This window comes from Dasypus novemcinctus, chromosome 17 (assembly GCF_030445035.2).
Source record: "Dasypus novemcinctus isolate mDasNov1 chromosome 17, mDasNov1.1.hap2, whole genome shotgun sequence".
Classification (NCBI taxonomy): domain Eukaryota; kingdom Metazoa; phylum Chordata; class Mammalia; order Cingulata; family Dasypodidae; genus Dasypus; species Dasypus novemcinctus.
In genome coordinates this window covers 87,860,320-87,885,566 of record NC_080689.1, presented here as the reverse complement: position 1 = coordinate 87,885,566, position 25,247 = coordinate 87,860,320, and the positions used below count along the sequence as shown (strand labels likewise).

Here is a 25,247-nt window from a genome sequence, read left to right as displayed (position 1 = left end):
TGGCATATTGGATTAAAAGGTATGATCCAACTATATATTGTTTACAAGAGACTCAGGTTAGACCATTGTCGCAAATAGGTTGAAAGTGACAGGATGGAAAGGGATAATCTACACATAGAGTAATCAAAAAGAGCTTGTATTGGCTACACTAATATCAGACAAAATATACATTAACTTAAAACCTGTTGGAAGAGGCAAAGAAGGTCACTATAAATTAATACAACTGTCAATCCACCAAGAAATACCAGTCATAAACATTTATGTACCTAACCACGGTGCCCCAAAATACACCAGGCAAAAGGTCACAAAACTGAAGGGAAAAAATAGGCACCTCGACAATAATGTTTGGAGACTTCAATATGCCATTCTAATCAATTGCTAGATCTAGACAGAGAATCAAAAATGAAACTGAGAACTTGAATAATATGATAAATGAACTATACCTTACAGACATATACAAAAGATTGCACCCCAAAACAGCAGGATATACATTCTTCTTAAGTGGCCCTGGATCATTCTCCAGGATAGACCCACATGTTGATGACAGAAAAAGTTTCAATAAATAGAAAATACTTGAAGTTATACAAAGAAACTTCTCTGAACAGAATGTAATAAAGCTGGAAATCAAAAAGAGGCAGAGTACTGGAAAATCCACAAATATAGAGAAGCTAAATAAAAGTGTCCTATAAAATCACTAGGTCAAAGAAGAAACTGCAGGGAAATTAGTAAATATTTTGAGATGAATAAAAATGAGAACACAACACACCAAACTTATGAGATACAATGTAGGCAGTGCTGAGGGGAAATTTATACTCCTAAATGCCTACAGTAAATAAGAAGAGCTAAAATCAAAGACCTAATTACATACCCAGAGGTACTAGAAAAATGATAGACCACTACACCAAAGCAAGCAGAATAAAAGACATAACAAAGATTAGAGCAGAAATAAATGAAATTGGGAAGAAAAAAAGTAAAGAGAATTAACAAAACCAAAAGTTAGTTCTTCAAGAACATCAACAAAATTGACAAACACTTAATTAGGCTAACAAAGAAATAAAGAGAGATTAAAGTAAATAAAATCAGAAATGAAGGGGGATCCATTACTACTGATTCCACAAAAATAAAAAGGATGATAAGAGGATACTATGAACAGGTTAATATTTACAAATTAGACAACTTGGATGAAATGGAAAAATTCTTAGAAACACACAAACGACCTACACTGACCGTAAAGGAAATGGAAAATCTCAAGAGATAAATTATAAGTCAAGAGCTGAATCAGTCAACAAAAGCCTCCCACCAAGAAGATCCCAGGACCAGATGGTTTCCCAGGGGAATTCTAACAATTATGTCAGAAAGAATTAATACCATTCCCACTCAAACTTTTCCAAAACATTGAAGAGGAGGAAACACCACTTGTTTTGTGAGAACGTCACCCTAAAACTAAAGTCAGATAGAGATACTACAAAAAGAAATTACAGAATAATTTATTTTATGAAAATATAAATAAAAATTCTCAAAAAAAACCTTGCAAATTGATTAAAACAGCATTTTAACAGAATCATGCACCATGATAAAGTGGGTTTTATCCCATGTATGCAAGGGTGGTTCAACATAAGAGAAACAATAATATAATACACCACATCAATAAAGGAGGAAAAACCCACAATCATCTCATTTGACACTGAAAAGTCATTTGACAAAATTCAGCATCCTTTCTTGATTGAAAAAACTTAGAAAAATAGGCATAAAGGTAATGCCCCCAACATGATAAAAGGCATACATGAAAACCCTACAGCTAACAACATAATCATGAAGACTGAATGCTTTCCCTCTAAGATTTAGAAAAGGCAAGGATAACCTCTGTCACCACTGTTATTCAACCCTGTAAAGGAAATTCTTGCCAAAGAAATTAAGCAAGAAAATTAAATAAAATACATCAAAAGGACAATGTAAAACTTTCACTCTTTGCAGATGGCATGATCATATATATAGAAAGTCCCAAAACTCAACAAAGTGACTAGAAGTAATACACAAATTCAGCAAAGTGGCAGGGTCCAAGATCAGCAGTGTTTCTACATCCTAGTAAAGAATAATCTGAGGAGAAATCAAGAAAAAAAATTCAATTTACAATAGCAACTAAAACGATGAAATATACAAGAATAAATTTAACTAAGGATGTGAAGGACTTATACCAGGAAAACTACAAAATTTTGCTCATATAAATTAAAGAAGATCTAAATAAATGGAAAGACATCCCATGCTCATGGATTGGAACACTCAGTATTGTTAAGATGTCAATTCTATCCAAAATGATTTAAAGTTTCAATCCAATCCCAATCAAAACTCCAATGGCCTACTTTACAGAAATGGAAAAGCAAATCATCAAATTTATTTGGAAGCCAAAACCAGCAGGAAAAAGAGGAATGAAGTTGGAGGACATATACTTCCTGATATTAAAATTATTACAAAGGTATGGTGGTCAAAACAGCATGGTACTGGCACAAGGATAGATATATAGACCAATGGAATAAAATAGAAAGTTCAGAAATAAACCCTTGCATCAATGCCCAATTAACATTTTTTGGAAGGATCTTTATTTTCTATATTAGAGATTTTGTGGGTTTATAGGAGAATCATGCATCAATATAGGATTCCCATACACTGCCCACCACAAACACATTGCATTGTTGTGGAACATTTGTTACATTGATGATAGTACATTCTTAAAATTATCCCATTAAGTAAAAGTCTATGGTTTAACTTAGGATTCACCGTGTAGTGTAGATCATGGATATTTTAAAAATTTTTATTCTGTTATGAAAGATACAATCTAATATTTCCCCCTTAGATCAAATTCAAATATATATTTCAATGCTGTTAATGGCATTCACAACATTGTGCTACCATCACCACCATCCATACAAAAATATTTACAGAATTCCAAATAGGAGTCCAGTACATTTTAAACCTCACTTTCTCATTCCCTACCCCCACCCCATCCCCTGGTAGACTATATTCTACTCATGACTCTATGAGTTTCCTTATTCTAATTATTTCAAATCAGTGCGATCATGCAATATTTGTTTTATTGTGTCTGTCTTACTTCATTCAACATGGTATCTTCAAAGTTCATCCTTGTTGAGGATGGATAGAACTTCATTCCTTTTTAAGATTAATATTCCATGGTGTGTATATATCACATTTTGTTTATCCATTCATTGGTTGATAGACATTTGGGTTGCTTCCATATTTTGGTAATTGTGAATAATGGTGCAGTGAACATTGCTGTGCAATATGTTCTAGTCCTTGCTTTCAACAATTATCTTGGGTATTTACCTAGTAGCTATACTTAGTTTTCTGAGGAACCACCAAACTGTCTTTCACAGTGGTTGTACTATTTTACATTCCCACCAGCAACGAATGGATGTAACTATATCTCTGAATCTTCGTCAACACTTGTTATTTTCTTTTCTTTTTTTTAATCATAGCCATTCTAATGACTATGTAACGGTATCACATTTCCCTGATCACTGATGATATTGAGCATCTTCCATGTGCTTTCTGACCTTTTATAAATCATCTTTGGAGATATGAATATTTAAATTTCTGCCCATTTTTAAACTGAGTTTTGTCTTTTAGTTCTTAACTTAAAGGATTTCTTTATATATTCTGGACAGTAAACCTTTATTGGATATGTGGTTTGCAAATATTTTCTGCCATTAAGTAAGTTGTCATTTTACTTTCATGATAAAGTTCTTTGAGGCACACATTTTTAATTTTGATGAGGTCCCATTTTTCTATTTTTCTTTTCTTGCTTATGCTTTGGGTATAAAGTCTAAGAAACCGTTGGCTAACACAAGGTCCTGAAGATGCTTCCCTATGTTTTCTTCTAGAAGTTTGGTAGTTCTATTTCTTATATTAAGGTCCTTGAAGCATTTTGAGTTGATTTTTGTAGCATATGGTGTCAGGTAGAACCCTCCTTCCTTTTTCTTTTTCAAATGGAGATCCAGTTTTCCTAACACCATTTGTTGAAGAGAATATTTTTTGCCAAATGAGTGGTCTTTACCACCTTGTCAAAAATTATTTGAGGAAGCTCCCTTCTACCTTTAGAAAGGGATGCTATTTAATTAATGAATCTCTCAATAAAGCTGTGAAATCCTAAAAAAACATCAGGTGAGTATAAACGTGAGGATTGATTTCTGAGCTCTCCATTCATCTGTATGTCTATCCTTGTACAAATACTTTGCTGTTTTGATTGCTGAGGTTTTGTCATAAGTTCTTAAAACTGGAAGTGTGAGTCCTCCAACTTTATTCTTCCTTTTAAAGAAAGAAGCTTTAGTTATTTGGGGCCCCTTACCCTTCATATACATTTTTTACTAATTTTTCTATTTTGAAAGAAGACTTTGATTACATGAATATTACATTAAAAATATGAGAGATTCGCATGTGACCCACTCCTTCCTTCTCCCACAATTTCCTACATCAACAACATCCCTCATTAGTGTAGTGTAATACATTTGTTACGATTGATGAACACACATTGAAGCATTGCTACTATCTATGGACTACAGTTTACATTACAATTTAAACCTAGTCCTGCACAATTTTGTAGGTTGTGACAAACTATACAATGGTCTGTATCCATCACTACAATGTCATTCAGTACAACTCCAAAGTCCTGAAAATTCCCCCATATTACATCTATTTTTCCTTCTCTCATTCCTCAGAATATCTGGTGGGCAATGATAAGAGTTCTTCCATTTCTAGAATAATAATAAGTCTATGGTAGAAAAATGATAAATCTACTTTAGTCCATTGTTCATACCCCAATATTGAGGATCCCAGGATGGTGATGCCTACTGCTTCTAACTGAGAAGGGGCTTAGATCCCATGAGGCAGATGGATAGAACTATTTTGCTTGCAGTTGCAGATGATGCCTGTTAATTGGGGTGGGTGTTGTGCTTTCAGAAGGACATATACATTTCATAACTGGCTTTTCCATTTCTGCAAAGAAGGTTGTTGGAATTTTGACTGGGATTGCACTGAATCTACAAATTGCTTTGGATAGTACTGAAATTTGGCAGTGTTTAGATCCAAGAACACAGAATGTCCTTCCATTTATTTAGGTCTTCTTTGATTTCTTTTAGTAATGTTTTATAGTTTTTACTGTAAAAGTCCTTTAAATTCTTGGCATATTTATTCTTATATATTTTATTCATTATTTGCTGTTGTAAATGGAATTTTTGTCTTGATTTCTTGTTCCAATTGGTCATTGCTTGTGTATAAAGACACGACTGATTATTGTTTGTTGATCTTGTATCCAGCCACTTTGCCAAGTTCACATATTAGCCCTATGGTCTTTGTTGTGTATTTTTCAGGATTTTCTGTATATAAGATCATGTCATCTGCAAATAGGTAAATATTCCTTTCCAAATAGAATGCCTGTTATTCTTTTTCTTGTTGAGTTCTTCTGACAAGTACTTCCAGTATATTGAATAACAGTGATGACAGTGGACATCCTTGTCTTGTTCCTGATTTTAGGGGGAAAGTTTTCTGTCACATTTTAATGTTTTTTAATTTTGCCTTTTGTTCATCTTTAATGGGAGAAACCATGCGGTCTCCCCTCCCCCACCATCATCATCACGACCTCACCACCCCCATTGTCCTTTTGGGGTTTAGGTTTGTTTTTTTTTTAATATGGAAAAGTGGGTTTTTTATTTTTTTAATATTTATCTTTTTAGAGAAGTTGTGAGGTAACAAAACAACTATGCAAAATGTACATAATACCCATATAACATCCCTCCACTAACAACTTCTATTGTTGTGGACCTTTTTTCTTTTGAAATTTTTTTTTATTGACTTTGTAATAATATTACATTAAAAAAATATATATATGAGGTCCCATTGAACCCTACCACCCCCACCCCACCTCTCCCCCCCCCCCCCCCAGCAACACTCCTTCCCATCATCATGACACATCCATTGCATTTGGCAAATACATCTTTGGGCACCTCTGCACCTCATGGTCAATGGTCCACATCATGGTCCATACTCTCCCCCATTCCATCCAGTGGGCCCTGTGAGGATTTACAATGTCCGGTGATTGCCCCAGAAGCACCATCCAGGGCAGCTCCATGTCCCAAAGACGCCTCCACCTCTCATCTCTTCCTGCCTTTCCCCATACCCATCAGCCATCATGTCCACTTTTCTCAATCCAATGCCACCTTTTCTATGTGGACATTGGATTGGTTGTGTCCATTGCACCTCTATGTCAAGAGGAGGCTCAGATTCCACATGGATGCTGGATGCAATCCTCCCACTTTCAGTTGTAATCACTCTAGGCTCCATGGTGTGGTGGTTGTCCTTCTTCAACTCCATCTTAGCTGAGTGTGGTGAGCCCAATAAGTCAGACTGTAGGTGCTGGAGTCTGTTGAGGCTCAGGACCTGGCTATCACATTGTCAGTCCAGAGATTCAAATCCCCTAAATATATCTTAAACCCCGACACTAACTGCACCTCCAGCACATTAGCATGAAAGTCTTATGAAGAGAGATCCCATCTGAGTCCAGATTCATCACATATAAACACCAGTTCCAAAGAGGGGCCATCTGACCTGGTAGTTAACCCCATCGGCCATGACCATAACTCCCATGGGTCTCTTTAGCCCTAAAAGGAACCAATATCTGGGGGTTGTATCTGCTTTATCTGTCTCTCAGACTCTGCTCAGTTGTGCATAAGGGCAATCCTTCTGACAGCCTCCAGACTCTTTTTTAGAGACTCGTAGCCATATAAACTCATTTCTCCTTTCCATTTCCCCCTTACATTAGGTCAAACAGCATTTTGAAGTCATGTTATTTTATGTAGACAGGGATATTCCACTGATCCGTGTTGAACCTTCCGTATGAGGTCATTTTCCAGTTGCATCATCAGTTGGTAGTTGATAGTGGTCCCTCGGTGCCAGGGAGGCTCATCCCCGGGTGTCATGTCCCACGCTGGGGGGAAGGCATTGCATTTACATGCTAAGTTTGGCTTCGAGATTGACCACATTTGAGTAACATGAAGGCTGACAGGAGGAAATTCCCAGACACAATGCTGCTCTAGGCCTTGTTCTTATTTTAGGCTTATCAGCTCACAAGCATAGTCATTAGCATCAGGGGCTCACTGTTGAACCCTCACTCCCTCCCGGTCCCCGCCACTGCACCTGGGAGACTGTCGCTGCTCCCCTAGGGACCAGGACAGAGCACCACTGGCCAGGAACCCAGTACCCCCCCTACTGTGGTTTTTAATTGTTTCCACTATGAGTATATCCAAACTTTGCCATGCACCCTGGACATATGTTCTGTACAGCTCCCTGTCAGCCATATATCCCCTGTCAATGGTATCCCATACCAGTATTCCTCCACTGCCTTTGTTGAACCACTCTGTGATCCAGAACTCCCTGAAATTTGAAGCCCAATATAATGTCAGGGTCCCTTACTAGGAAATGGCATATAGCAATGAGTTTAAAGGTTATATAAAGAATACGTGTTGACTTGGAAAAAATTATACATCCTATCTTTCCCCCCCCCCTAATTATTGAGCTTCTCTTCACAGGAGCCCTAGACCACAGCAATGCATATATATAGTATACAGCACTCCCGTACATCCACCACAAAACCTTTCCCTTCCACAGCGATACTCTTACACCCTATTCACATCATATTTACTTAATGTAATGTACAGAGTCTGAGACAATAGCTTTCAAACAAGGTGACATCTGTGCTTACATTGTGGAGCATACTTTAGGATACACAGTTTTTTACATTCTTAGTTATCCTATGTTTTACATTATGGTTTACATTATCAGTCTGTCATCTCCTATATGTTATGGTGTAATATTACATGTTTTATATCCATCCTTGTGTACTCTCACGAAACTCCTCTCTTACCCCCCATTTACCTTGGTTACACACATTTAACATCCATTTTCCCTTCCACCTTGGTGCCCACAGTGACAGCCAACCTCCGTTTCCCGAGGAGCCACTTCCAGATATAGATGGAATAGTGTTCAGGGTCTAACTTGCTCAACTGCCCCAATGCCCTGGGAGCCACCCTTTCTTTTGAGGGATACAGTTCCCTCTATTTGATGGCATTAGTCCTCCCCAGGATGTGGGTCCACCCCCACTCTCACTACTTGGGTTTCTACCCCATGGTGTCACCCACTCTGGCAGAATGAGCATTTAGAATTCCCCAGGAGCCCATCCTGCATCAGACCCTCCCCTCCGAGCATTCTAAACAGGTAACCCTCTTTATTATATTTTGATATGATTTTCTCAGCATTTTACTCTCCACCAACACCTGACCCTCTCCTGTGTTCGTATGCTACCCCTCCCTCCCCCCACTTTTGGGCAATGTTACCCATCCGCCCATCCCCAGCCTCCCTCAAACCCACAAAGCCCCAACCAAAGGCAACCCCTGCCCCCCTTTTATCTCTTCTTTGTGTTCATACTTACCACCATCTCGTCTTAAATTCCACCCCTGCAGACATCGGCTCACATCCTTCCTCCACCCTCTGATTTACTGTAAGCCTATCGTTCAGTCTCTTGCTATCTAGGGCAGCTTGGTTATTTCAAATCATTGAGGTCATGTAGTATTTGTCCTTTAATGTCTGGGTTGCTTCACTCAACATAAGGTTCTCAAGATTCATCCATGTTATCACATGTGTTTGTAGTGTGTTTGTTCTTACAGCCGAGTAGTATTCCATTGTGTGTATATACCACATTTTATTGATCCACTCATCTGTTGATGGGCATTTGGGTTGATTCCAACTTTTGGCGATAGTGAACAATGCTGCTATGAACATTGGTGTACATATATCGGTTTGCGTCCTTGTTTTCAGTTCTGCTGGGTATATACCCAGCAGTGGTATTGCTGGGTCATATGGCAAATCTATGGCTAGTTTTTTGAGAAACCACCATACTGTCCTCCAGAATGGTTGGATCCTTCTGCATTCCCACCAGCAGTGGATGAGTGTTCCCCTTTCTTCACATCCTCTTCAGCACTTGTATTCTTCTGTTTTTTTCATAGCTGCCAATCTTATGGGTGTAAGATGGTATCTCATTGTGGTTTTGATTTGCATTTCCCTGATAGATAGAGATTTGGAACATTTTTTCATGTGCTTTTTTGCCATTTGTATTTCTTCTTTGGCGAAGTGTCTGTTTAAGTCTTTTTCCCATTTTTTAAATGGGTTGTTTATCTTTTTATTTTCAAGATAAAGGAGTTCTTTATATATGCAAGTTATAAGTTTCTTATCAGATATATGGTTGCCAAATATTTTCTCCCACTGTGTGGGCTCCCTTTTTACTTTCTTGACAAACTCCTTTGAGGTGCAAAAGGCTTTAATTTTGAGGAAGTCCCATTTATCTATTAGTTCTTTTGCTGCTCGTGCTTTTGGTGAGATATTCATAAATCCATTTCCTATTACAAGGTCCTGTAGATGTTTCCCAACACTGCTTTCTAAGGTTTTTATGGTCTTGGCTCTTATATTTAGGTCTTTGATCCATCTTGAGTTGATCTTTGTATAAGGTGTGAGATGGTAATCCTCTTTCATTCTTCTACATATGGCTATCCAGTTCTCCAGACACCATTTGTTGAATAGGCCACTCTCTCCCAGTTGAGAGGGTTTGGTGGCTTTATCGAATATTATGTGGCTATATATGTGAGGTTCTATATCAGAGCTTTCAATTCGATTCCATTGGTATGTGTGTCTCTCTTTATGCCAATACCATGCTGTTTTCACCACCATAGCTTTGTAGTATGTTTTGAAGTCAGGTAGTGTGATTCCTCCAATTTCGTTTTTCTTTTTCAGTATGTCTTTGGCTATTCGGGGTCTCTTTCCTTTCCAAATAAATTTCATAGTTAGTTTTCCTAGTTCCTTAAAGAAGGCTGTGTTGATTTTTATTGGGATTGCATTGAATGTGTAGATCAGTTTTGGTAGGATAGACATCTTAATAATGTTCAGTCTTCCTATCCATGAACAAGGAATAGTCTTTCATTTATTTAGGTCTTCTTTGATTTCCTTGAACAATCTTGTATAGTTCTCGGTGTATAAGTTCTTTACTTCTTTAGTTAAATTTATTCCTAAGTATTTGATTTTTTTATTTACTATTGTGAATGGTATTTGTTTCTTGATTTCCTCCTGATCTTGCTCATTATTGGTGTACAGAAATGCTACTGAATTTTGTGCATTGATCTTATAACCTGCAACTTTACTAAACTCATTTATGAGTTGTAGAATCTTTGTTGTAGATCTCTCAGGGTTTTCTATGTTTAGGATCATGTCATCTGCAAATAATGAAATTTTGACTTCTTCCTTTCCAATTTGAATGCCTTTTATTTCTGGTTCTTGCCTCAGTGCTCGAGCAAGTACTTCTAAGACAATGTTAAATAGGAGTGGAGACAGTGGGCATCCTTGTCTTGTTCCTGAGTTTAGAGGGAAGGAGTCTAGAATTTCTCCATTGTACACAATATTGGCTTTAGGTTTTTCATATATACTCTTTATCATGTTCAAAAAATTTCCTTGTACTCCAATCTTTTGGAGTGTTTTTATCAAGAAAGGGTGCTGTATTTTGTCAAATGCTTTTTCTGCATCTATAGATATAATCATGTGATTTTTTTTCCTTCAATCTGTTTATATGGTGTATTACGTTGATTGATTTTCTTATGTTGAACCATCCTTGCATACCTGGGATGAATCCCACTTGGTCGTGGTGTATAATTTGTTTAATGTGTTGTTGAATACGATTAGCAAGTATTTTGTTAAGTATTTTTGCGTCTAGGTTCATTAGAGAAATTGGTCTGTAATTTTCCTTTCTTGTGATGTCTTTGTTTGGCTTTGGTACTAGGGTAATGTTGGCATCATAGAAGGAGTTGGGTAATGTTCTTTCTGTTTTGATTTTTTGGAATAGTTTCAGCAGGATTGGTGTCAATTCTTTCCGGAATGTTTTGTAGAATTCACCTGTGAAGCCATCTGGCCCTGGGCTTTTCTTAGTTGGGAGATTTTTAATAACTGATTCTACCTCTCTGCTTGTGATTGGTTTGTTAAGATCATCAATTTCTTCTTTTGTCAATATGGGCTGCTTATGTGTCTCTAGGAATTTGTCCATATCCTCTAGATTGTCATTTTTGTTGGAATATAGTTTTTCAAAATATCCTCTTATGATAGTCTTTATTTCTGTGGGGTCAGTGGTGATATCGCCTTTCTCATTTCTTATTTTGTGTATTTGCATCTTCTCTCTTTTTTTCTTTGTTAGTGTCGCTAAAGGTTTGTCAATTTTGTTAATCTTCTCAAAAAACCAGCTCTTGGTCTTGTTTATCTGTTCAAGTGCTTTCTTATTTTCTATTTCATTTAGTTCTGCTCTTATCTTTGTTATTTCCTTCCTTCTTCTTCCTGTTGGGTTACTTTGTTGTTGTTTTTCTAATTCCTTCAAATGTGCAGTTAGTTCTTCAATTTTTGCTCTTTCTGCTTTTTTGATATATGAATTTATGGCTATAAACTTCCCCCTCAGTACTGCTTTTGCTGCATCCCATAAATTTTGGTATGTTGTGTTATCATTATCATTTGTTTCAAGGTAGTCATTGATTTCTTTTGAGATTTCCTCTTTGACCCACTGTTTTTCTAAGAGTGTGCTGTTTAATTTCCAAATCGTGGTGTGAAATCTGGGCTTCTGTCCCTTGCAAATCTCCAGCTTGACTCCACTGTGGTCAGAGATAATGTTTTGTATGATTTCAATCTTTCTGAATTCGTTCAGCCTTTCTTTGTGGCCTAGCATATGATCTATCTTGGAGAATGATCCATGTGCGCTTGAGAAAAATTTATATCCTGCTGTGTTTGGGTGTAGTGATCTATATATGTCTATTAGATCGAGCTCCTCTAATATACTATTCAGATGTTTTGTTTCTTTGGTGATTCTCTTTTGAGATGTTCTGTCCAGAGTTGATAGTGGTGTATTAAAATCCCCCACTATAATTGTAGATGTATCTATTCTTTCACTTAGTTTTTCCAGCGTTTGCCTGACGTATTTAGAGGCACCCTTGTTAGGGGCATAGATATTTATGATTGTTTGATCTTCTTGACAGATTTTCCCTTTCACTAAAATGTAGTATCCTTCTTTGTCTCTCACAATTGTTTCACATTTAAAGTCTATTTTGTCTGATATTAATATAGCTACTCCTGCCTTTTTTTGGTTATTGTTAGCTTGTATGATTGTTTTCCAGCCTTTCACTTTCAATCTCCATGCGTCTCTGGGTCTAAGATGTGTCTCTTGTAGACAGCATATGGATGGGTCATATTTCCTTATCCAATGTCCCAGTCTGAATCTTTTGATAGGTGAGTTTAATCCGTTGACATTCAGTGTTATTACTATCAAGGAATTATTTGTGTTAGCCATATTTTGATTGGATTTGTGTTTGTCATATTTTGTTTGTATATTTTTTTTGTCTTTTTTGTTGTTGTTGTTGGTCTTATACTCTCCTCCAACTTTGCCTTTCCTGTTTTTTCCTTTCTTCCTGCAGAACTCCCTTTAGAATTTCTTGAAGGGGAGGTTTCTTGTTGGTATACTCTTTCAGTTTCTGTTTGTCTGCGAATATTTTGAACTCTCCATCATGTTTGAATGCTAGTTTAGCTGGATAGAGTATTCTTGGTTGGAAATTTTTTTCCTTTAGTACCTTGATTATATCATACCACTGTCTTCTTGCCTCCATGGTTTCAGATGAGAAATCAGCACTTAATCTAATTGAGCTTCCCTTGTATGTGATGGTTTTCTTTTCTCTTGCTGCTTTTAGGATTTTCTCTTTGTCTTGAGCATTGGATAATTTGACAAGTATATGTCTTGGGGTGGGCCTGTTGGGGTTTATGACTTGTGGAGTGCGCTGTGCTTCTTGGATATGTACTTCTGTCTCTTTCAGCAGATTTGGGAAGTTTTCAGCCATTATTTCCTGCAACACTCCTTCTGACCCCTTTCCCTTCTCTTCACCTTCTGGAATGCCTATAACACGTATGTTTGAGCGTTTTGCATTGTCATTCAGGTCCCTAAGTCCTAATTGGATTTTTTCTATCTTCTTATTGACCCCTTCTACTATCTGTTTGATTTCTGATGTACTGTCTTCCACGTCACTAATTCTCTGCTTTGTCTCTTCTAGTCTGCTGATATTTGCTGCAAGTGTATTTTTGATTTCTTGAACTGTGGTGTTCATTCCCATCATATCTGTTATGTTTTTGCATATGTCTGCAATTTCCCCTCCAAGTGACGTCTTCATGTTGTTAGTCTCTTTCATAATTCGTCAAATTTGTCAGTGATAAATGTTCTGAGATCTTTCATTGCTTGTGTCAAGTTTTGCTCCCCTTCGTGATTATTGGTTTGTTGATTGGATTCAGCCATGTTTTCCTGATTACTGGTTTGGTTTGTAGATTTTTGTTGCTTTCTGGTCATCTCTTTATCTTGATGGATTTAATCAGTTCCTTAGCTTCTTTGTCTGCTCTTGGAGGTTAATTAGCTGTTATTTTTGCATAGGTGTTATATCTTCTCTTTGTCACTTTTTTCTTCTTATTCTAGTTTCTTGTTGTTGGTTAACTTCACGCAAAGGCAAGTTCACTCAGCGACCATCTTGCCTCCTCATCATTGTTGCTAATTCCACTCTGAGAAATCGATCCAAGACAAACTGCTGTACAATGAATCTACAGCAAATTCATGGCAGCCAAACCTGGAGGCCCGCGCGGTGCGGCGTCTCGGCCTGGCCCGAGCACCAGCTCACCGCGACGCTTTTCTTTTTTTTATTATCTTTTTTTTAAAGATGCATAGATCACACAAAATGTTACATTAAAAAATATAAGTTCCCATATATCCCACTTCCCACACCACTCACTCCTCCCACATCAACATCTTCTCTCATTAGTAAGGAACATTCATTGCATTTGATGAGTATATTTTGGAGCATAGCTATACAGCACAGATTATAGTTTATGTTGTAGTTTACACTCTCTCCCTGTCCATTCAGTGGGTTATGGCAGGATATATAATATCCTGCATCTGCCCATGTAATATCATTGAGGACAACTCCAAGTCTCAAAAGTGCCCCAAAATCACATTTCTTTTTCCCTCTCCCTGCCTTCAGGAATTCTCTTGGCCACTGTCTCCACATCAATGTTACATGTGAAGAAAGAATAGTGTCAAAATCTTACTAATTATGGTCATTATCTTACATTTAGTGTATTATCCCCCAAAACACCCCGTTATTATTTTTTAAATATATTTTTATGATGGAAGTCATAATCCTATAAAACAATCATACCCATGTGCAGAATTCCCAAACAACATCCCTCTAGCAACACACCACACTGTGGCGGGATATCTGTTACAGGTAAGATAATGTCATCTGATTACTACCATCTTCATAGTGTACATATGGCACACATTTTGCATACTGACCCATTATCAATAAAGTACATCTTTATATTATATTGTTATGTTATGTTATGTTATGTTTGTTATGTTATATCATTACTGCTAACCACAATCCATAGTTCCCTCTAGCTGTATTTTTCCCATGCTTCCCCACATTCCCACCACCCTGCAATAATGATGTACATTTGCCCTAGCTAACAAAGAACAATCTTGCATTTGTACCATCAAACACAATTCCCATCCTCCTCTTGGTTTACCATGCTACTCAGTTCCTAGAATATTCTCTAGCATTCTGTGGATTGACTTTTACATCCCTAGACAAACATTTTAAGCCACAACCTGATTTATAAAATAACTGTTAATCGCTATGTATTATCATCTACTCTATACATTTCCACACTTATACAGTAAAGCTAAATAAAACTTCAACATATATTAAATATCAGTAATCCATCCCTGCCCTCCTCTTATCTCCTTTGAGAATATACCTGCTACCACCAGGTCTTGAAGATATTTTCCTACACTTTCTTCTAGAAGTTTTATGGTTCTTGCCTTTATTTTTAGGTTTTTGATTCATTTTGAATTAACTTTCAGATAAAGTGTGAGACAGGGGTCCTTTTTTCTTCTTTTGGCTATAGATATGCAGTTCTTTCAGCACCATTTGTTGAATGGACTGTTCTGCACAAGATGTGTAGGTTTGATAAGCTAGTCAAACATCACTTGACCATACATGTGAAGGTCTGTTTCTGAGGCATCAATTGGATTCCATTTGCCTATGTGTTTCTCTTTATGTCAGTACCATGCTCTTTTACCACTATAGCTAGATAATATGCTTTAAAATCGGGAAATGAGAGTTTGCTTTTCCTTTTTAAATGTTGTGGCTATTCAGGACCCCTTAACCTTCCAAAAAAATTTAATAATTGTGTTTTCAATTGAAAAAAAATGCTGGTACAATTTTTAACTGGATTGCATTGAAGCCATACATAAATTAGAGTAGAGTTGACATCTTAATGATATTTAATTTTCCAATGCATGAGCATGGAATGTTCTTCCACTTATTTAGGCCATTTTTAAAATTTCTTTTAACATTGAGTTGCAGTTTTCTGAATACTAGTGCTTTATATCATTGGTAACGTTTATTTCTGCCTATTTGAGTGTTATTTGCCATATTGTGTTTTCACCACTCTTTTAACATTTGGTACTTTTATTGATATAATCTTCATTTCTAGACTCTCTTCCAGGCCTCTCTCTTCTGTCTTCTCTTTTCAGGCTCTAGTACATCCTTTAGTGTTTCCTGAAAAATCTGGTCTCTTCCCTAGATTCTCCCGACTTCTCTTTATTTCTGATATTTTGGACTCACCATCATTTTTTGAAATATAATCTTGCCAAATGTAAGATTCTTGAATGGAAGTTGTTCTCTTGTAGTATCATAAATATATCATACCACTGTCCTCTGGTCTCCATGGATTCTTATGAGAAATCAGCACTCTATCTTATTGGATATCCTTGTATATATATTTTTTTGCATGCCTTTATCTCGTTCTCAGAATTCTCACTTTGTCTTTGGCATTTGATATTTTGATCAGTGTGTGTCTTGAAGTTGGTCCATTTGGAGTATTTCTAATGGGAGTACATTGGGCTCCTTAGACATGGATATCTATGTCTTTCAATAGGGTTGGGAAATTTTCTTACATTATTTCTTCAACTATTCCTTCTGCCCCTTACCTCTTCTCTTCTCCTTCTGGGACACCCATGACATGATTATTTGCATGATTTTTCATTGCATTAGTCCCAGAGACCTTGTTTGATTTTTTCCATTCTTTTTTTCGTCTGTTCTTTTGTATGTTCACTTTCAGAGGCCATTTTTTAAGTTCACCAATCCTTTCTTCTGCCTCCTCACATCTGCTATTTATGATTCTAATTTTTTTATTTGACTTTTTGCACCATTAATTTCCATAAGATCTGCTTTTTTTCTATGTATGCCTTCAAATTTTACTTTGTGCTCATTCAATCTCTTCTTAATAACTTTAATCTCTTTAGCCATTTCATTGAATTTATTAGGGAGATTTGTTTTAATATCAATGATTAGTTATCTCAACTCCTTTATGTCATCTGGACGCTTATCTTGTTCTTTTAACTGGGCCATATCTTCCTGTTTCTTAGTGTGGATTATAAATTTTTGTTGTGTCTTGGCATCTGGCTTACTAGAGTATTAATTCTGGGTGCAGATTTTCTCATTAGTTTCAGGTTTCCTGCCCTTTCTCCCTTGCTGGTTGTGCAGTAAGAGCCAAGGATGTAGTTAGTGTTACAAGATATGGAGGTTGAAGTTGCCCTCATTGCACCAGCTACCAAGGAAGCTTCTCCCAACTTTCTCCTTTGCTAGGGATAGGGACAAAGTCACAGCTTTATAGAATAATACAAGTTGTATTGGCCTAGACTGCAGCTGCCCAGAGTGACTGATGAAGGTTCACACCCCTTTCTCCCTTGCCTTGGGTAGGGGTGGAGCTGTAGGTGTGGGCAACAATCTATGCAGTTCAGGTCCAAAGAAGAACACAGTTGCCCTGGTAGACTTCTGATTATTCAGTCTTTGCCTGCCAAATGTACCCGCAGTTACCTGGATAGGCTTGTGCAGGGCCCACCAGCCTCCGCCCTGTGAGAGTTGGGGCTGAAGCCTGGGATAAGTTTGCAGGGTGATCTGGGTGAAATAAACTGCTTCCTACAGTCATTGTGATTTTTGTTCAGCCCAGTTTCCCCTCATGCTGGGGGCAGGGTCAAAATAGAGAACAACAGCCTCTTTCAGACTTCAACAGTTTCAAACTTTAAATGTTCTTAGTGTTAAACTTTAGTAAGCCAAATTGACTCATCAGTAGCTGAAAGCGGTGGCCAAACATCTCCTCCTCCCATTTTTGGGAATGGAGCTTCCAATTCCAGCCACAGAATTCCTCCAGGGTGACTGGCATTGCAACATCAGGTGATCAAATGCCTGTGAGACTTGGCCAGTAATTTCCTAGAGAGGCTGCCACAGGTACCCCAGCTTCCTCCCTGTAGAGGTGGGGCTGGGGCCTAGGCTAGACCTGCAATATGGCCTGGATAGACCAAAGCCAGTCCCCACCAGCACTGTGATTTTCAGTCCTCTCTCTTTCTTCTCATGCCAGGCACAGAGTTAAGATGCCAGGTACTGCCTTCTTTCTCACTTGAACAATTTCAAACTTTAGCTGTTCTTAAGGTTGTATTTTTGTCCAGAGAATTTACTCATCAATAGCTGAGTTGGTGCCCAATCATCTCTTCCTCCCCCATTTTTTGGAAATGGAGCTTTCAATTCCAGGCTTGAAACAGCTCCTGAGGTGGCTGTGCCTACGGTGAAGGATGGGCACCAACCTCAGTGGCCTGGAGTGCTCTACTTATGAGTCTTCTCTGCAGATGGGCAGTCTCATCCTTCCATTCCTCCAAGTATGTTGCGGGATGCGCTTCTAGTCTCTTGGAGCCCACAAGCAGGTGCATCAGCTAGCTCAAGAGCTCTGCATGTTTACTAAGTGTGCCCTGTAGAAGGACCTGACTCTAGGCGCTCCTTCCTCTGCCTCATCTTGCTGGTTGTTCTCTCAGGTTGTGCACATTAAAAGAATATATGTAGAAATATATTTGAGGATATTATGAGGAAATGGAAATATTCCAAAGTTCCCATTTATTTGATCCTAATGCACTTGTTTCCTGTACAGAACCATGTTCCTCTAATAGAGTCCAGTTGTAACCAAACTTTTCTAATTTAAAAGAAAGGCCTATAAAAGGTCCTCAGGATTTATGAAATTTCAGACTCCATATCCATACTCACTTCCCACATCATTGATTTTTGCTCTCCTAAACCAGAAGATTGTTGAGAATGTTATATAATCAAAAACAATATCAGCTGAGCTGAAAGGGGCAAAAAGAGGACAAATTTAAAGAACGCTGTGGAATTACAAAATTCTACATACTGATGAAACTATGAACTTTCAAAAAACCTTTGAAGAAATCAAAGTGCGATACCTTGTTTTGCCAGGCTGCTATCACAGATATTTCAGAATGGGATGGCTTGAACCCTGGGGATTTTTAAGCCCAAAGCTTTGGGGTTAGGATGAGTCCACTACTGAGAATGCAGCAAGGCAATGCTTTCTCCCCAAACTCTACAACATTCCAGTGCTGGATACCAGTGATCCTTGAGGTCCCTTGGCTACTCTCCATGCCTTGCATTCATAACAATGTCCTCTCCTGTCTTTTCTGGTTTCTGTTGACTTCTATATTCTGGCTCCTCCCTGAGGATTCTGTATCTTTGAATGACTGTATCTTGCTTATAACAGAATCCAATGATCTGGATTACAGCCACCTTTCAATCAGGTGGGCCACACCTCAGCTCAAATAACATATTCGAGGTCCTATCTACAATGTGCCCACACAGACAGGAATACTGACAATGATTGAGAATGCGTATATAATAAAATCTTCATCAGATAAGACAGAGGCCAGCTCTGCAGGGAGAGTGATAACAAACATGGGATCAGAGGCAAGAGACCTGGATACAGAAACCAAAACCAGAGGTCCAGAGAGCAGAGACGTGTCACCAAGGACAATCCATAGGCCACAGAGATGACCCCAGGCAATGAACCTAACAGAACTTCAGGATTTCAAAATTGCTTGGGAGCAGTACTTCTGTTCTTCCTTTCATCCTCACCCTTTTGAAATCAGGATGTCTGCAATATTATACCTGTTCCACCAGGGTATTTTTGAATCGGTAAAATTCTTTTCTTGTTACTGGTCAACAGAGAGAAATGATTTTATCCCAGATTGGATCCTACTGAGATCCAATGCCTCAATGCCTACTGAGGTATTGAGCTAGGCCTGTAATATACAATCAGGGAATGCAGAGCAGAAGGGCCTGCCCTGACAGAGGGTAGAGTAGATAAGGAGGGAGAGTGACACAAGACCTTCAGAAGAAATTCTGAACCTATGTTGGTGAGGATTACATCTTTATATCATATTTGGAGGACAATAGGAGGATCCAGAGGAAGGGAAGGAGAATGAGAAGGAGTGAAAATAAGAAAGTTTAAATAAAAGAGGCACAGGGAAGAAGTAGTTGATCCATCAGGGAAATGGGCCTCCATTTCATCTTTTGGAGCATGAAAATAGCCATCGGAAGAATCTAGAATTAGTCTGACAGGTGGTAAAAGGCATGTGGTGCAGTCAACCCAAAGTCAGGCTGATGGCCAGCTAAGGAGCATGTGAAGGAGATCAAAGACGATTGAGCTTAGAAAACACAGACCTCAGGGGACCTGCCAGATAACTACACACCAAGAGCAGGTCCAGATGAGTCAGTCAGGCCCCCATATGAACAGACTGCACAGCTCACCAAAAACTCACCAGCTAACGCTTTATGACACTGGTGTTGGGCATGATATCATACATGACAGTGACTAACATATATTTTCATGTTTTAAATTGTTATTCATTGTTAAGCCACAATCTCCTCACCAGACCTATTTTTCTTCCTATCACTAAAAAATGGCATAGTGTATATTTTTCATATGTGTTTTTTCTCATCAACTAAAATGATAGGAGGGATTTTTGCAACTACCAGAGGAACCATTTAATAAATGTTTCTTGAGTGAATGAATGACATAGATTCAATGATTAAAATACCTCTCATTACTAAGAGTAAAAAGCAGTTGTGTGGCAGAGAGTTTGGTGTATTCTCCTCTGGTTAGATGGGATATTTGGTGAAACTATACTTCATCTACCAACATATTTATGAAGGAACTTCAGAAATAATACCAGAATATCTGGAGTATTTCCACCAGCACACTGAGAATAATGTATTCATTAAAGTTTATCCAGGGAAGCGGATATGGCTCTACTGATAGAGCATCCACCTACTACTTAGAAGGGCCAGGGTTCAAACCCAGGGGCTCCTGGCCAATGGGGTGAGCTGGCCCATGCACAGCGCTGATGCACGCAAGGAATGCCATGCCACGCAGAGATGTCCCCCGTGTAGGGGAGCCCAATGCATAAGGAGCAACCCCAAAAGGAGAGCAACCCAATGCAAGAAAAACACAGCCTGCCTGGGAGTAGCAACGCAAACAACGGAGAGCTGATGCAGCAAAATGATGCAACAAAAAGTTAAATATTCCTGGTGCCACTGATAAGAATACAAGTGAACACAGAAGAATACAAAGGAAATGGATGCAGAGAGATGACAATGGGGGGGAGGGTGTGAAAGGAGAGAAATAAATAAAGGAATAAATAAATAAACTTTATTCAGTGTTCACGTTACAGCAGACTTAAGAACCATGAATTCTTTCAGTGCCAAAGGATGGTAAGAGAGAAAGTTGACAATTGGTGAAAGAGTTCATGAGGAAAGTTCTCACACATTTCTAGAAGATTACAGTTGAAGAATTAGAGAGTTGCCATGAAAGAATGAGAATAGCTGAAAGAGATGGAGAAAAGAAAAAGGGCTTTACAAAAGGAGGCAGATTTTCAGTTATTCTATAAATATTTGGATATAGACTGTTCTAGTTAGCCAGGGTGAAATGGGCTGGCTTCCAAAAGAGGTATTTATTAACTTACAAGCTTACAATTTTGAGCCTGAGAAATTTGTCTAAATCAAGGCATCATCAGGCAATGCTTTCTTCCCAAAGTTGAACTGCCAGTGATGCTAGAATCCTCTGTCTCATGGCAAGACACATGGTGATATCTGCTTGTATCTTCTGTAGCTTCCAGGTTTCATTGCTTCAGATTTTTGCTGCCATGACTTTCTCCTTCTTTGTCTGAATCTCATTCTCTTAAAAAGACTCAAGGAAAGGGACTGAGACCCACAGTGATCCAGGCATGAACTGAAGTAACCTACTCAAAAAGCTCTACCTACTATAGGTTACATCCACAGAATGGATTCACCTTAAGATCCTACTTTACTGGGGTCCATACTGCTTCACACCATCAAATATACATATATTCTAATTGAATTGCTTTTTTCTTTTTTAAACAGATGGAATATACAACATTAGGTAATATTGTAAAGAATAAAATTATATATGTGTCTTTTCAAATATATGGAAATAAGATGAAGTAAACACAGACCATATAACAATATAGAAAACTTTTAATTTTTGGCAAGTTTTACTGTTCAACCATTTTATAAGAGAACAGGAATACGAAGCTTACTGGAAAATTTTATATCCAAACTGAAATCAACATATTTCATTGGCTGAGCATCATCCCTTATAACGTAAGCAGTCTTCAATGAGCACAGTATATTAAGGCACCCACAATTACTATTTGATGGCAATAAGAAATGAAAATAGTTATCTAAATAAAAAAACAAGGTAGAGGAACAAATCAAATCATCTTTTGTGACACTGACAAGAAAGGCTTGGATGGCAATGTGTCCAGGGAAGAAAGAGTAAGGGAGAAAATGATCTTCCATAGGGAAGTTTTGCACATGAAGGATCAAGGATTTAATCTTGGGAAACACCAGAGTTGGAGGATGATGGGGGAGAAGGAAGAAGATGGACAGAATAAGGAAAGAAGATGATGAATTTTTAAACATTAAGGAGATACAATGAATAGAGAATCAATCCATCAGGGTGTAAAGTTTACAGGACCGTAGCCTAGAGTGTCAATTGAGTCTTTTGATCTGGCAAAGTGAAAAAAAGATTTCTATGGTACAGTCCCCTAAAGGGTGTGGTTTCTCAGACTGACGGAGGAAGCAAACACATTCAAGTCTATTTGAAGAGGAAGCAGCTGGTGCTGCAAGACTCACTGCCCTACAGCCTTGAGGAGGTTTGTGTTCGAGGTTGAAGCACTGTGGGAGGATAGCTGCTATGCTGCTGACAGTAATAATTTCCCAAATCCTCAGGCTGGAATCTGCTGATGGTGAGAGTGAAATCTGTCCCAGACCCACTGCCACTGAATCGATCAGGAATCCCAGATGGCCGATGAGAAGCATAATAGATGAGCAGTTTAGGAGCCTGTCCTGGTTTCTGGTGGTACCAGGCTAAGTAGCTGCTAACACTCTGACTGGCCTTGCACTTGAGGGTGACGGTCTCTCCTGCAGATGCAGCCACAGAGCCTGGAGACTGGGTCATCACGATGTCCCCACTGGCACCTGCAACCAGAAAAGAACATAGAGCATACATTCAACCACAAATGTATAAAATATGTATATAAATGTAGGTTTTCTCATTTATCATATATATTCAGATCTGTTTTAGATGAAATGGTTTGCTCTCTCTGCATGTTAAAACCATTCTCCAGTTTTATAAAGATAATACTCTTCTAAACCTCTCACCTGAGGCCCAGAACACCAGCAGGATGAGCAGTTGAGAATGTGACCTCATCTTGCTCACTGGCTGATGCGATCAGGCCCAATCTCCAGGGAAACTGCATTAATAGAGCTCTGAGCAGACAACCAAGTCCCCGAGGAGCATATGCAAATCCATAGAGAGTATAAAGTCAAACTTACCTGTGCAGTGAGTTGTGAAGATAAATAATGGATAGAGATAAAAATACCATGACCAGAGGAAATGTAACAACACTCCTGCAAAAGGCAGGAAATCAATTTAGCACCACAACTTTCAAAAATATTCAGCACAATTTGGAAAATGAAATATTTTATCTGCAATTGTACTCTTACAAATCAACTGCACCCATCTTGAAAACAAAAGGAATTTGTAAGAAAATACCTGCATCTGTAAGTGTAATATCAGAACTTAATTAATTGTTATAAATATGGTGCCAAAACCTAGGTGGAATATACTCATATAATTGGATATATTAAGATGTAGTGCACATATGGTCTATCTCAGTCTATTCTAAATTTTAACATCCCAAAGGAACCTCACTTGATATACTCAAGAAAAGTCCTCTGTGTTGCCCTTAATACAATATCACTCCCAGAAAGGAGTCATCAAATATTTACAATCACCGTTAGCACCATCATTTAAATCGACCACTTTCTAAAATTACTAATGGAGTGATTAGCAGACCTGAAGTGTAACACCTCCACCTAGTGGTCATAGGTAAAATGGCTGCAGCTCCCAAAGTCAGATAGAACATTTCTTCATTTATTCCTACCCAAAACTGATGATACTTTTAGAATTATGCAAATAATAATATCATGAACACTTCTAGGCATAGGACATTAAATTATGAACAAATAGAATGATTCGTTTTACTGGGAGATTACACAGTAAACAAGTAACATTTCTGAAACCTTTACTACCGTGCCTCTCCGTGACTTCCTCCTCTGTTACTCAGGAAAGGTAGGGCCATGTGAACCTGGTCCATTTCAGGATCAACCCTCTGCATGAACAGTCAGAGGTAAGAGACAATTTAGGACACTTTAACAATTATATAGATAAAAAATTTGCCACTATCATGAGTATATCTTTTCCTGCAGACTTTTTCCAAAGCTCTTGAGCTTTCCCATGATGTGGAATGTCCTAAGGCATGTATTGTTCTAATTCTAATTAATAAGTTCATTTTCTGTAGTTCTTCTCCTTATGAGCACTTTATCTTAGGAGAATGTCCCCTCCTAGCATTCAGGAATGGAGCTTCAGATGCCCACGTCATCAGGGAAGCATTCCTTCTCATCTACAATCCTCTCTGTTCTTAGACCACCAAGTATCTGTGTTTAGATGATGTTAATAATTAATTCAGGTTTGTTTTTACACCCATGTATTTTTTCCTCCTCCATGAAGTTGCATTTAATAAACATTCTTAAGTTTTTTTACTTTGCTTGAATTTCTACTCCTTAATTGATAGATTTCCTGCATCCGTGCAATATAATTTCCTTCCCATTCTTACACACACTCAAAAATGTAAAGTCACCATGGATGACAGCATGATAAAATAGGATGTGTCATGTGAAGGGTAACCAGCCCAGAGGGGTCCACAAAAAATGTGAAGTAAGGAAATATTATCTTCAAGTAGGGGACAGTTGGCCTAATGTGTGAAGAGAAGAGGGGACTGTCCTTCAAAACCGAGGGAAGAGAACTTCAGAAAATGAATAGGACTTAGGAAAAGATGGCCCTGGATATTTAAGAAAGACTGAAGAAACAGAGTGTGAGAGCAGAACTGGCATGATCCAAGAGGAAAATTAATTCGAAGAACAGTTGAGGCTTAGGTTATGTACTATGAGAATCCATGGAAAAAAGAGATAGAATTAATTTTTCATTTTAGCAGGTACTTCTGGGTCATCTTACAACCAATAACACTCCAAAGATGCAGATACAGTGGAAGCCACTAACGTTTCAGTGCAGCTGGGAAACTAGCTTTTCTATCATCTTCTTCCCTGAAGTCATATAATGATTTTAAAAAGTGAAATTTTCCAAATGCTCTCCCAATGCCAAAGATCCAATTCAGGCCAAATCAATCTTTGGTAAATGATTTAAAAAGAACACATTGTGGTAAGTAGAAATCTAAAAAAGCCTGGGGACTCCTGTCCCTAGCATATGCACACCTTCTCTCAGTTGTTTAAACACTATCCAGGTGCTACTGTTATGTGATTTTGCAGATATCATTAAAGCTGTTGACTTTAAGAAGGGGGATCCATTAAATCTTGCTCTACTGGTCAGAAAGAAAGAGCCCAGAGAAATTCATAAATAATTAGTATTTGAAATGGGAAAATACATCTGAAGTTGGTTGTGGAGATCCAGGGGACCATGTGGCAAGGAACGTGGGCAGGCTCTGGGAGGAGAGAGCTGACAGCCAGCAAGGACATGGGATCTCAGCACTGCCACCTGAGGAACTGCTTCTGCCAAACCCCATGAGCTTGGAA

General features: G+C 38.2%; 1 gene segment (V, D, J or C); it reads right to left on the bottom strand.

The window, feature by feature from the left end:
• Positions 1-22,233: 22,233 nt before the first annotated feature.
• Positions 22,234-22,836, bottom strand: LOC131274071 (immunoglobulin kappa variable 3-20-like). The segment is given in 2 exon segments: positions 22,234-22,574; positions 22,758-22,836. Coding segments are annotated over 2 exon segments (390 nt in total).
• Positions 22,837-25,247: the final 2,411 nt, after the last annotated feature.